The 14,942-nt window shown below is 39.2% G+C and overlaps 1 protein-coding gene across 6 annotated transcripts in view; it reads left to right on the top strand.

Annotated features, from left to right (window-relative positions):
• LOC149322921 (serine/threonine-protein kinase WNK3-like) overlaps positions 1–14,942 on the top strand; it is a 136,313-nt gene that overhangs the window by 16,829 nt on the left and 104,542 nt on the right. For all 6 annotated transcript variants that reach the window (XM_089484767.1, XM_089484761.1, XM_089484788.1 and 3 more), the window contains exon 2: positions 6,491–7,147. In XM_089484767.1, the coding sequence (XP_089340893.1) occupies positions 6,623–7,147 (525 nt within the window). In that variant the 5' untranslated portion in view covers positions 6,491–6,622. The remainder of the gene's footprint in view (positions 1–6,490; positions 7,148–14,942) is intronic.

Raw genomic sequence — 14,942 nt, forward strand, 5'->3', positions numbered from 1 at the left:
AAATCTAAATAATATTTGAACAGATAGCTGTGTTAATCTGTTTTAACATAAAAGGCAGAAATCCACCTCTGAGACCAGCTGGTTTATTCTAGAATTCAAAGATATAGCCTTGTTAGTCTATAGAATCAGGATGTAGGAAGATCTTGTAGCACCTTTGAGACTAACTAAAGAAAGAAGTTGGCATCATGAGCTTTTGTAGACTTAAGTCTACTTCCTCAGATGCATCTGAGGAAGTAGACTTGATTTTAGTCTACGAAAGCTCATGCTGCCAACTTCTTTCTTTAGTTAGTTTCAATGGTGCTACAAGATCTCTCTACATACTGGTTTATTCTAGCATTCAAGGGAATCTTGTAACGTATTTGCGACTAACTATGTAGAAAACATGATTAGTTTCAAAAGTGCTACAAGACTCCCTTGCATACTGACATTCAAGACTAACATGACTTTGCCTCTGGTGTATTCTAGCATAAGCTTTTGTGCACTTCAATCCACTTCCTCAGATACATGGAGTGAACTCTATGTGGACCGACATGTATTCAAGGTGGTGGTGGGGAGAAGAGTGTAAAACATGATGGTATGATGATATATCTCTCTACACTGATTATGAGGAGTAGCTAACAAGACAGAAGTAGTTTTTGCCAGAATAAAACCAAGGAGCCACTGTATTCCTTTAGAACAATTCTAAATGTTCGATAGAGCAAAATTACTTTACAAAACCACATTGATTAATCTAAACAGGGGTACTTCTACAGTTTATCTCTGTTTTAATCTTGTTATCATTTTACTTGGGATGGAAGTTACAGATCTGTAATTTCCTAAACCTACATCAGAAAGGGCCTGTTCTAACTCTTGTAAATTTTGATGAACTGTAGATTTGTGGGTTTTTCAGGCTATGTGGCCATGTTCTAGAAGAGTTTATTCTTGACGTTTCACCTGTGTCTGTGTCTGTCATCTTCAGAGAATTATAAACCGTGTTTCCATTTATGTATTGGTTCTGTTGTAGTTGGGATTAGCTATCACACTTCTCTCCACATGTTGTTGGACCGCAACATCTAATATCCCCAGTGTGTGGTGAGGAATGCTGGAAGTTGGTATCCAGCAATATCAAGAGGTCTGCATGATTCCCATCCCTGATTTCGCCCTGCCCTTCCCATTAAAATTAGTGTGACATTGGTTATCCTGTAATAATGGGGGGGGGGGGGGATAATATAAAAATTACAGAGTTTTGTTAAAGGATCAATAATGTCATATTTGAGTTCTTCTAGATTTTTCACTGAACAGAATTCAGCTTGAGTGACTTGTAAGTTTTGAATTTTCTAATTCTGAAAATGTCATCCTTCATCAACTTTACTTATGTATTCAAAGAATGTACAGTCGGACCTCTATATCTGCGGGCTTGCCATCCATAGATCTGAGCATCTGCAGAGTGCAAGACCTCAATGGCCATGAATGCATGCATGCAGCTGTACTAGCAGGCATGCGCATGTCACACCACCATTAGGGAGAACGGGTCTTGACACGTTTTTTTTTTGTATCCATGGTGTGTGTGTATGTCTGGAATGGATCCTCTATGGATACAGAAATCTGACTGTATAAACCACCCTTTCATCCTTTGAGTTAGCAGGGTGGGGTATAGTAAGTATGTCTATAAGTAGATATATCATATGAATACAAATGTAGAGAGATCTTGTAGCACCTTTGAGACTTAACTGAAAGAAAGAAGTTGGCCGCATGAGCTTTCATAGACTAAAGTCTACTTCCTCAGATGCATTTGGTCCAACATCTTTCTTTCAGTTAAGTCTCAAAAGTGCTACAAGATCTCTCTGCATACTGATTCTACATACTAAGAAGGCTATACCTTTGACTATGAATACAAAATAAAGAAAAAATGCTATCGATACTGAGAGGCTGCCAGTGCCATTTGACATATTTATTCTAATGCCCTTCCTTCAATAGTCACTAAGATGCAGGTATGTCTTGGCCCTTTTATGCCATAAAGGCAGATGAAAATAATTTAGCCTCCCTACAGTTTCCTTCTCCACCTTCACTACTTCTTTTTATCTCTTTGTCAGCTGATCATATTATACTTCTGATGTGTTGGAATTCTTTTTTAGTTTTTCTTTTCATTTTTTATTGTTGACTTGTATTTATTTTGCCAGAGTTTATGCTTGATCTTCTAGTAATTTCCCTTATTTGGGCAAAACTTACACATTTCAAAAGGGAGCCAACTTGCCTTTTATGGCTTCTTTATATCTGATATGTAGTTATGTTGGCATTCTCTTGGTGTTACTTCATTTCTGGCATAATTTTTATCTGAGGCTCTATAATAGTGGCCTAGATTATTAGATTATGGTGGTGGGCCTAAGAGGGGTGGAAATGGAGAGCAGAACAAATTGTACCAGTTCCCTAAGATCTGTTGTGGCCATTCTAGGACTACATGAGGCCTTTTTTGAGAACAGGAAGGTGAAAAACTATTTGTTTGTATGTGTTTCCTTTATACTTCCCAAAAGAAGGAGTCAAAAAATATTACATGAAGCCAAGACAGTCAAAAGGGACATGCACTGGCCCCATTTTTCTATTATATTCAAACACCTCCAATATTTGTTTGTTTGTTTGTCCATCCATTCATTTGATTTAGTGTATTTCTATAACACCTCTAGAGTCACACGATGAGACCTTAAAACTCTCTCCCCAGAGGCCTTGCCGTTTTTCCGCCAGCAAGTTAAAACATTTTTTTTTTTGCACCAGGCATTTACAAATGCTTGCGATTGGGCTCTTAGTTCTGTGTGGTGCTGATTCTGAAGTTCTTACAGATCAGTATATAGTTTTGTTTTAATTGTTTTAATGTGTTTTAATATTTTTAATTGCTTTAATATGTACTGTTTTAAGCCCTTTTATCTTTTTAATTGCATTTTATTCTTTTAATGACTGAGGTGTTGTAATATTGTACTAGTCTAATTCTATTTTAGTGCTCACTCTTGTATTATTCTTTAAACTTGTAAGACACTTTCTATCCCAATTTGGGGGGAAAAGTGGGATATAATAATAATGTTAATAGTAGTGGTGGTAGAGTGGCCCCTTTCCTTCACAGCAGTTGCATTTTCTGGATCTCTCCATGCCCCCACCACCGTGGATGGTATCAGCTACAATTGGTGCTTCTGCCCTTGCTAATGGCAGTATGGAAGCAGCAATTTGAGATTGATTGGAGGAAATGGAGACTCTCTCCTCCTCTCTCAATGACCCTGAAGTACTGCCCCCTGTAATCATGAACAGCACTGCTGAGATGGAAGGTGCATCTACACTGCAGAAATAATGCAGTTTGACAACACCGTAAGTGCTGTAGTTCTATCCTATGGAATCCTGGGATTTCAGGTTTTACAAGCTCTTTAATCTTCTATGACAAAGCGTGCTGATGCCTCACAAAATTCCAAATCCTAGGATTCTTTAAGATGGAGCCATGGCAGCAAAAGTGGTGTCAAACTACATTATTTCTACAGTGCAGATGCACCTAGAGAGGTTAAAGCCGTCACCACTACTCCATTGTATTTGTGCAGACACGTGTGTCTGTGTTTGTGTATATATGTACATGTGATATCCTGGCACCCTGTTTGAGACCTGATGCAGCCCTTGGAGTTTGAAATGTTGTGCACACCTGATCTAAGTCTACATAGTTTTGGAAATAGAATCGAATCATCAATAATAACTTTTCTGTTGATATTGTATTGAGTTACAACCATATCTTATGAAACCTAATTTTTCCAGCAGTTTTCTAATAAGCAAATTATTGTCGCTATTCTTTTTTTCTAAACTGCAGGTATAATAATTTATCCAGAAGGTTTCTAAAATAAATGTGTGTGTATGTGTGTGTGTCTCAATGTATCAATGACCTTCCTTATACTGTATATTGTAATTTTCTAGGTGTAATTTTTCATGTCGCCCTGTATTTTATTATCTTCATTGACTTTCCTTTTCCATCCCCATGTAATTAATTTCTATTGTGTCTTCATTTTGAGGACATGGAACACTTTGTTGTTGTTGTTGTGTGCCTTCAACTTATGGTAACTCTAAAGTGAGAATATAATGGAGTTTTCTTGGCAAGTTTATTCAGAGGGGGTTTGACATTGTCATCCTCTGAGGCTGAGAATGTGACTTGTCCAAGGCCACCCAGTGGTTTACATGTCCGAGCTGGGATTTGAATTCTGTTCTCCAAAGTCACAGTCCAGCACTCAAACTACATCAGGCCGGCTCTTAAGGTGGTGTCAAACTAGCACATATTAAAAAAGGATCCCTTTGGGGACCAAAGTTAGTCTCTTACATTGGAAGTTGGGTTTAGAAATAATAACATTTCTGAAAAAGAAACTTGATTTCTCCACCTATGAGATTCATTCCTATTAAATACAAATCTGATGCCTATAAAGCTTTAAACTTTTGTTGCCAAGTAAAATTTGTATTGTGCAGTAATGCTGTGTGAGATTGTTAAAATATTTATTATTGTTTCTTGTCTCTGTGCGTTTCTTCCTCTGTCAAAAGCACACACTTAAAACCTGCCATTCTTCAGGGGAACATAGCTTGGATGAGGAGGCGGCCTTTCATTCTGTCTCAGAAAGATGTTGAGGAGCATGGCAGGTTCAGTTCCTGTAGATGATACTGTGATAATGATTCCAAGGAACCTTCTCTAATGTGCATTCTCCTTAGCTATTGAATGGAACAGTTTCCTCGTGATCATCTCATGTTGCTGGTGTGCAGTCTGATAAGATTCCCTCCTTTCTGTCCTTTCCCTTGTTCTTTTAAAAGATAACCCATCTTAAAGGGTTTCCCCACACTGAAAGATTAAACTCTTGTAAAAGAGCACTAAGTTGATTGGATTATTTTCAAAGCAAACAATATAGTTTTTTTTAAAACCCTTTGATTACTTAACTACAAAGAGAAGTGGGAGATTTTGGCTCATGCAAGGGTATAGAGTAGATGCCTCCAGTCCATCTGCCTTGGTCCAGGCCTCGGAGGTAGAGAGGAACTGCTGGACCTCTTACCCTTTCCCTCCACCACTCCCTTCTCCTTCTGTGTCATGTCTTTTTAGATTGTAAGCCCGAGGGCAGGGATCCGTCTAGCTAAAAAGATTGCATGTATAGCGCTGTGTAAATTTACAGCGCTTCATAAATAAAGGTTAATAATAATAATACCTTTGTGGCAATATGGTGCTCTTCACATTTGTAAATAAACTTGGCATAGGACTGTAAGTATCTGGAGGGATTTGAATGGAGTCCATTAACTCATCCATTTGCCAGAAGTTTTGCTGTTTTTGTATGCTGGCTGATTAAATGCATTTCCATTGAGCAATAGATTTTTCTTAACATTTGAAAGCCCTTAACACACACACACACAGAGCCTCAAAACCGCAAGTAAAATCCCCAGCACTATGGTCAGTGTTACCTTCGTAATACAACATGCCAACAGGAAATACCAGTTTATCTGGACTTAATAATTAAGCATCTGTAATGCACGTTCAGAACATAAGAATAAAAGTGCTTCTTTCATTTCATTTATAAGACGCAGTTGTGGTCAGAGCAGGACACAAGGGGAGTGGTGTCTAAGAAAAGCTGTTAACTGGCTTCTTTTGTTCTTCTTCTCTGAGACAGTGTATGTATGAGCACTAGGATTTTTGATCACAGGGGATACAGAAGTTTCTGTAACTTGTTCCTGTAATGTTGAATCAACTGGGGCAAACAGTATGATGTGTGTGTGCACACACACATGTGTAAGCTCATTTTTTTGCCTCCTGCCCCCTTTTACTTAGTAGCCTTTTTGCACAGGGCAAGTTGTGAACATACAGTTTTCATATAGTGCCAGGGAATAATGAAGTTACATCATCATACTGTTATCTCGTCTGGAATTTCTAAGTGTCCCCTAATATTGGGAGTCCTCTATATTGCTTAGGTGTTGTTGTTGTGTGCCTTCAAGTCATCTCTGATTTATGGCAACCCTAAAGTGAACGTATCAGATTTTCTTGGGAAGATTTCTTCAGAGCAGGTTTGCCATTGCTTTCCTCAAAGGCTGAGAGAGCGTGCCTTGCCTAAGTAGGCAACGCTGTACGATATAACTTACAATGTGAAGAGATGAAAAACAAGAAGGGATGTGTGAGAAATTCAGCATGCATCAGTTTTGGCAGTTGGGTGAATTAATTTACAATTGTTGAGTTGAAGGGGTTGGGAGAGGAGGAAGAATCTAGGTCAGCAGGCGTTCCATTCATATGTCAAACAGTTATGTATTTTGTATACAGCAGTGTAACTTGATGTGCTATTAAGATATTGAGGCCAGTTTTATATACAGTACGATTGATAATTGCATATAACTAGTACATTTGTGCAATTGAGAATAAGGAAGTCTAGACTATGAAAGAGGGGCTGCATTTTGGGGGGTATGTGTAGCTGCTTTGTATTTCACTTTCTAAAATGATCTTCTTTTCTCTCCTCTCCCCTCCCTCTTGTTACAGGTTGCTATGGGAATCTTATGATAATCTGAGAGGAAGTAAATCCCCGGTAACATTGCAGTTACTCATGATGTGCTTGAACTGAAGGGGAAGGGAAGAACTTAACATATCGAAGGGCCAAGGCTCTGCTGTGTCATGGCTACAGATTCTGGTGAATCAGCTAGCACAGAGGAATCAGAGAAACCTGATGGGGTTTCTTTGGAAAGTAGGAGCCCCTCTGTTGATGCTTCTATGACCATGGAGGCCAGGATGAAAGAAGGCGTCAGCACACCGACTGCCTCTGGGGCAGCTACAGAGAGGAAAAGGTTCTTCCGAAAGAGTGTGGAGATAATGGAAGATGAAAAAGTTCTGGAGCCCGCTCCCAGGGATGAACAAGAACAGTTCATGGTAGGCGAGCAGAAGATTGACCATCTCTCTGCCAGCATCCTGGTGACCGGTCAGGAGGCCAGAAGTGAGCAGGGCTCAAAGGTCAATTTGGAAGCCTTGAAGGAAAGGACCAAAAAAGAGATAGAGGAGGAGGCAGAGATGAAGGCTGTGGCTACGTCGCCAGGTGGAAGATTTCTGAAATTTGATATTGAGCTGGGAAGAGGAGCCTTCAAAACAGTTTTCAAGGGGCTGGACACAGAAACCTGGGTAGAAGTTGCTTGGTGTGAACTGCAGGTTAGTGGAGATAACTCATATGGTTTATGTCTCTGTGGTGCATGGAATGGTTGATTTAGTCCAACTCTGGACATGTATATTTGGGGACATCCAGATATACATAGCTAGGTTGATCATACTGCATAGCAGGGGCTTTCACTCTTAATGCAGACTCAAGGAGCTTGAGAAACTTCAGCATACTTTTCTTTAAAAAAAGCAAATTCTTAGTTGGTTGCACAAAAGAACATATTTCATTTTCTGTCATATACTTAGAAACCAGAGGGAATCTGTAACTGTTGGCACTCAGATCCCCGTCTCCATGACAGTTCTTGCCCCTGCACATCATTGCTACTTTTGAAGTGTTAACAGTTATGACAGTTTTTACTCAGTTCATGACACAAACTGGGAAAACATCCAAGACCATACAATGGTGACCATACTACCCCACACAAAAATTCTAGATAAATAAATTGTACAACCTAGTAATGCGTCAATGTTGAGTACTCTTGTGCAAAATCAGAGCAATTCATTCTGTTTGCAGAACTGGATTTTGTTGTGGTTTTCAAACTTTTAAAGCACAGAATGTTAACCCTCATTGTTAAACTCTTTTCCTGAGTTAGAATGGGTTCTTCTGAACTTTTATAATGTAAACCCATTTGCGAATATCACTGAAAGTAACCAGTTTATTTTTTCCAAGTTCACAAGCTAGCTGAAATGTTTTGGAAAAGTGTACAGAAAATAATTGCTTAAAATGCATTGTTTATATGTTGGTTCCCCAGTGATTTCATAAGCAGACACTGCTTAGTATTAGTACCACTTAACAGTAGCAACTGGCAATAACCTGCCAGCTATTTTCTTAGTATTATGCTCTGCCAGTTGTGGGAATTTGTTTGTGGAAATAAGGCTAGTGTCTGTTCAAATGACTGTTCTCAGCTAGGCTTAAACCACTTTTTCTTTGCTCTCTTGTTTTGTCTGCCTTTGGGTTCATGTCTTATATTTTCTGCCACATTTGCATCCATACTTCAGAACTTCCTTTCCCTCTTCCCTTCTGCCTTATTCAGCTACCCATTCCTATTATCATCTTGCAAACTACCACTGAATTATGTGATCATGTATGTGGAAACCATGCCTAGAGGTGGACATATCATTACATAATTAATAGAGATTACTCTTAGAAAATGTGTTCACGTTTCTCTGGGCCCTAAACTATTGTTCACCTATTGCTCTCTGTGGGCCATAGCTTCCATACAGGATACTCAATTTTAAAATCTTTGGTTCCTTCCAAGCTTATCAAGCATGACAGGCTGTGGCCCTTGGTTTTTGAACATACAGATAGGTCAGAGATGCAAGTGGAGACTGATGTAACAGATGCTGTGACTGTCAAAAACCTTCTGTCTTGTGTAATATAGGGGAGGACAGCCTTATTGTACAGTCTACAAGGGAAAGGGGCATTTGTAAGGAAAGGGTTGTTCTTTTCAGATTTCAGATGCTGTTGCTCCCACTCACAGGATGAACATATGCAAATGACACCTTCTGTACCATTTACACCTGTATTTAGAAGAAGCAATTTTGGAAGGATTATATATTTTGGAAGAATTAAAAAAAAACCTCACAACATGACTGATGGTGGATAAAGTGTGGCCCTAGAACTGCATGCGATCCCACAATCTTGACCTATTCAAACTCCTGTACAAATTGAATGGATAAATTAATTGCCTCCAGGAGTGGCAATTCGCTTTTTAAATAGATTGCATCCTCCAAAGGAGGCCCTAGGAGCCAGCATAGTATAGTGGTTTATGCATTGGATTATGACTCTGGAAACGAGGGTTCAAATCCCCACTGAGCCATGAAACTCACTCAAGTGACCTTGTACAAGTCACATTCTCTCAAGACTCAGAGGAAAGCAAAGGTAAAAAAACCCCTCTGGACTTGTCAAGAAAACTCCATTTGCCTTAGGGTTGCCGTAAGTTGGAAATGACTTGAAGGTACACAACAACAGCAGCAACAACAACAAGAAGAAGCCTCAAAGCACTCTTTAACATAAAAAGACCCCATATTCTTTCAAAACCAGGGGTTTGTTTGGTTGTTGTTTTTGCATTATTATCAGTCAGATCAGTAACCAGAGAGTGGAGGTGGCATCCAGAAAATTGACCCCCAGACCTGCCACACTGAACCACTCCTGAATTAAACATACAGAAGGCCAGCTGTTCTTTGCACCTTGCCACTCTACCTCTTCATGCTGGCAAAACATTCTGAAGGAAGAGACAGGCAGGCAACCATATGAAAAGGTAATCAGAAAAATGTATGGTCAGGAAGTTTATTCAAGACTGTTGGACATGATAGCTATAAGGAATCTATACATTTAAAAAATCTGGCTAGTATTAGAGACACCAGCAGAGAAAACTGTTGGCTGTATGCAGCTGCCATGATGTGAAATCGTTTGCTTTGTCCTTAAATCCCAACCTAGTATCCATTCCGTTGTGTGGGACTATAGCTTCCATCATCCCAACTAACATCCTGGTTGGGGATGATATTTAGGTGTAATCCAACACATCCAGAGAAAGCCAGGTTGAGGAAGAGCAGAGTAGACAATCACTTGGTTTGATCCATCTTTCTTGAAGTTTTTGTAATTTTTAGAGAGGTGGCTGTTACAGGTAGTGAAAACAACAACAAAATCTTGTGACATTTTGGGGGTTAACCAAAATATTCTGGCATAAAGTGTACGCCATAATAAATGTGTTAATCTTTAAAGTGCTGCAAGAAATGTTTGATGTTCTTATAGGAAATTAGATTATTTGACACCCCCTTGTTCCAAGGTAACTACTTTCCTCTTTTGTAATAATAAATAGGAATGAAGGCAGCCTCTTAACCAATTAAATTTAAACCCCATTCTCCTCTTGATAAAGTTGTGTCTTCCTCTAGGTGGATTTGCCTATTGTCCCTATGGTAGTCATGCTTTGTAACAGATAAACTGTCATAGTGAATAGTAGGTAAATGCATTAGGAAGACTATTCAGAAGGAAAGTGACATTTTAAAGCGAGCTAGGTCATTACTTCTGTTTTCTTTGTCATGAAAAATTGAGTTGAGCATCTGTGATTCAAAAACAGTGTGTGGTTGTTTTTCCCTGCTCAAATACCCCGCAGTGGGTGGCGGAATAACTAGTGTATGCTTAATAATTGGTTTAATCTCCTCTACAGCTAGTTCAGGCTAAGCTTGTCAGAATTTTCCATGCCATGCATCTAAACAGCTCCTCTGCAGTGGTGGCTGGGTTTATGCTGTGTTGCCTTATCAGTTATAACAGTCATTGATCCAGCACCAAAATCTATACCCTTATCCTCCAGTGTTATGCCAAGAATGTTACAGGGCCATTTTGCAGGGCTGTTTGTTAAGAGGATCTTAAATGTGACTTCTAAATGGATTGGAATTTCAGTGTTTAGTCGAAGGCTTTCATGGCTGGCAGGAATAAACTCTTCTAGAACATGGCCACATAGCCTGAAAAACCCACGGAAAAACGTGGAATTTCAGTTTATAAGTTAGTTGCCGAGGTCTGTTTTTAAATCTGTTTACTTCCATGGGGTCTTACTTCCAAATAATGGAACTGAAAATACAGTTTGTGTGTAAAAAATGGATAGCTATAGTTTTAACTATTTTATTTCTTTATTATTAAAAAAAGGAGGAATTTCTTTCAGGATTGTCTTGTATTCAGACTTTTGAAATGCATTTAGCTCAGGCTTTAGTTGTACAAATGACTAGATGTATCACTACTCTGCAAAGTTGCTTTCTTAAAATACGATTCATAGTACTTTTAACTCTTGCTGTGGTAGCGGATTCTACAGCTGATTGCCTCTCTGTGAAGAATGTTTTGCTCTTCCCTTACCCACATTGTTTTAGAGAGCAGAACATTATTAATTTTCTTCTTAGCTTGCCATTATTGTATTTTTTGTCTGACTTTGGAATATCTCCTTTCTATATTCTCTATCAATCAATAGTGTGTGGCAATGCAAATTCATCTTTGCCAAAAAGAAAAAAAAAAGGCGGCTGGGACCAAGTAAAAGCTTCTTAAAATAGCACTGTGTGTAGTGCTGCATAACCTTTAGTCAAATCTTCTGACGAACATAACTATTCTAGGGCTGGGAGCTTAGAAAAGTTAGATTCTGCCTGCTCAGGATTTCCTGGGACTACATTAACATCATTAGTTCTAATAAGTCCTTGTCCATTTTATTACCAGAATCTGTTTTAAAGCTTTGTTAAAGTTTGTCCCAGAAACTTTTTATAATCTTTCTACTTTCCTTGTGTGCATTGCAGGTAAGGAAGTAATTAAGTCAAAGTTTGCATGACAGCCCTGGCAGGATTAAAAGATGTATTATATGTGATTGCCAGACCTAGTTCTTGTCAAATCAGGGAAAGAGAACAGAGTCCATGAAATGAGGCAAGGTGGGTGAAGGAAGAGAACGGCAATGGAGTGAGCCTCCTTGTTTAGAACAGATTAATATTCCAAGAGTATTGTCTAAAACTGTAAAATGCAATAATTATGGTGTAGTTAAGCAGGCTTCAGTTTGGTTGGATAGAAAAATATATAAGCATACCCCAGTTAACAAAGCCTCTGACAAAGAAGCTCCTTTTTACAAAGTTTTTTTATGGGAGTCCATACTAGCCCCCCCCCTTTTTTTTTTCTTCTGTCTTCTTGGGAAGTTTTTTTCAGTAGGACCACTGGAAAAAGACAGATTTTCCGTTTTAGGTTTCAGCAGTGTGCAGTAAACAATGCAATAAAATATGAGCCTGGGATTCTACTCTAGCCAATCTTACTATAGCTGTATGTGCCTGCCTACAACAGACAAGCTGAATAGCAGCTGCCTCCAGGATCTCATACTAAGAATGAACAGCCAAATAGAGAGAAAGGGGGAGAGAGCATATAAGCCAGCCTCAGCAGCTACCTCCTAGCATGTTGAAAAGGTATAGGTCTATGAGTTTCACCACAAAATGGAAATCATATACAAAGCGGACTGCTGGAAGGAGAAAAATCATTCCGGGATGCATTTTGAAAGAAGCTTTCAAGTGGTCTCTAGAAGATTAAAAAATGAATAGTGTTAGTTTTAACACTATTAAAAAGTTTGCTGAAACATATTTATTTGTTCTTTTCTGCGGTGCAAGATCTTATCCCTATTCTTTCCATGTTTTATTTCTGCCTTTGCTACCAAATTTTTTAAAGAAGTAAAGCTCAGGAATACACTGACTTTGTTAACTGAGGTATACCTGTATTGGGATCTCATGTTGTGCTCCACCCTGAAAAAAGAGCTGAAAATACATTTACTTTTTTTTTTTTAAAGAGCTTGAACTTGAAGCATTTTATAGAGGCCTTTGGGGCTTACCATACAACTTGCTCTGGCATACAGGAGATTTTCAGAACTAACTGGTAAAGATTTTTAACTGGAAGCCTTGTTTCTAGCCATCAGGCCAAACATAAGGATGTATGGACCCTGCTTTGCTGCTGAGCTCTTTCTTGAGTGTCACAAGAGTCAGTCACATTTTATTTAAGTTAATCTGTAAAACATATCAAAAATGAATAAAATATTTTGAAAAATACACTGAAAACTGCATATACATAGCAAAAATATGTTCAGGGAACATTAAAGATTTAGAATGTACATTCTGGGATAGGTTAATACTCTTACTAAGCAACAGTTGTAGTTGAAAGAATGTTCTCCTTGTTTCTATTTACGAAGAAAGCAAAAAGCAAAGGTTCCATCCTGTTGGGTTGCCTCTTTCTCCTCAGTCTGATGATTCACCACACTGCCTGGCATTTTATCAATGTTGATACCTATGGCACAGTTGATGCTGTTTAAGTATGCTCATTTTGTATCAGTGAGTTCCCTCCATGGATGAGATTGCTGCGTTCTTTGCCCCACTGAGGGGCAGATAATGACACCTGCCAGTGTTGTCAAGAGTTCACAAGGTGGACAAGCTGCAACAGATCCTTCTGTCTTTGATTGTCCTTCTGGAAGCTGATACTTTTGGTGAAAGCCACTGGTGCCCTAACTATCAAAGTTCTATTTTCAAGAGTGGGAGCTGAATTAATATCAAGTGTGATAAGATTAAAGGCAAGGTGCAGAGGCTCTGCACTGAGGTGTAATGCATGCCTTTGGGTCAGCAACAGTCACTCTGGCCCATGGCAGAAAAGAGTTTTCTCAATATTGTATGTCTCATGTACTTGATGATCATCCCATCATTATGTTAATACTGTTAGATACTCCTAAGTATCAATTTGGATATTACAGTTGAACCTCCATAGCCATGGATTTTTTATCCATGGATCCAAGCATCCATGGCTTGAAAATATTAAAAAAAGTAATAATAAATTCCAATAAGCAAATCTTGATTTTGTCATTTTATATAAGAGACACCAGTTGACTATGCCATTTTATTTAATGGGACTTGAGCATCCATGGCTTTTGGTCTCGATGTGGGGTTTTGGAATCAAACCCCAGCAGATAACAAGGGACCATTGTATTCACCCTAGTGTGCCAACACTTTTGGCACTTTCAATGGCATGCCTCAATTTTGCTGCCCCCTGCCGCCTTTTAACCCTGCCTTCTTTAAACCTTTGAACATTTTTGGTTCTTTTTGGATACAGGTGCCTCTTTTGCACTTGGTATTTCCTGTTTCTCTTTGGGCTGCCAGTTGTGGCCTCTGAAGCAGATAAAGTTGTGTCTTTGAGCCTTGAAGTCTATCTAATTCTAGATAGCTTCCAAATTGTCTTTGGAACGGATGAAGGAAGCCAAATTAGTCTTCTTCTATAGAGAACACCATGGCAAACATGATACTGCTCCTATGGATGGCCAGGTTTCTCACGTTAAACACATTCTACTACTTGTGCAGAATCTGGGTCTGAGATTGGACCTTGAGCATGTGACTATCCCACAATTCCACTGTTGCTGATTAGATTCCCAAGTAGCCACAGAGTCATGGACAGTCATAGAATCATAGAGTTGGAAGACACCCCAAGGGCCATCCAGTCCAGCCCACTGCCATGCAGGTACTCACGATCAAAGCATCCTTGACAGATGGCCCTCCTTGACAGATGGCCATCCAGCCTTTGTTTAAAAGCTTCCAATGAAGGAGACTCCACCATTCTCTGAGGGAATGTGTTACACTCTCAAACAGCTCTTACTATCTGGAGGTTCCTCTTAATGTTTAGCTGGAATCCCTTTTCCTACAGTTTGAATCTATTGTTCCAGGTCCTGTTCTGTGGAGCTGCAGAAAACAAACTTGCTCTATCCTTGGTATGACACCTCTTCGAATATTTAAACAGGGCTATCATTTCACCTCTTAACCTTCCAGGCTAAGCATAACCAACTCCCTAAGTCTCTCCTCATAAGGCATGATTTCCAGGCCCTTCACCATTTTGATCACCCTCCTCAGGACACACTCCAGCTTATCAACATACTTTTTTGAATTGTGGAACCCGGAACTGGACACAGTATTCCAGGTGAGCCCTGACCAAAGCAGAATAGATTGGCATTGCTACTTCCCTTGATCTAGACACTATACCTCTATTGATGTAGCCTAGAATCACATTGGCCTTTTTAGCTGCCGCATCATGCTGTTGACTCATGTTCAACTTGTGGTCTACTAGGACTCCTAGATCCCTTTTACATGTAGTCTTGTTAAGCCAAATGTCCCCCATCCTATATCTGTGCATTTCATTTTTTCTGCCTAAATGCAGTATCTTACATTTCTCCTTATTGAAATTCATTTTGTTCATTTAGGCCTAGCTTTCTAATCTGTTAACGCCGTTTTTAATTTTGATCCTCTCCTC

This window comes from Sceloporus occidentalis, unplaced genomic scaffold (genome assembly GCF_023333645.1).
Source record: "Sceloporus occidentalis isolate IW3139 unplaced genomic scaffold, rSceOcc1.0.p SCAF_1, whole genome shotgun sequence".
Lineage (NCBI taxonomy): Eukaryota > Metazoa > Chordata > Lepidosauria > Squamata > Phrynosomatidae > Sceloporus > Sceloporus occidentalis.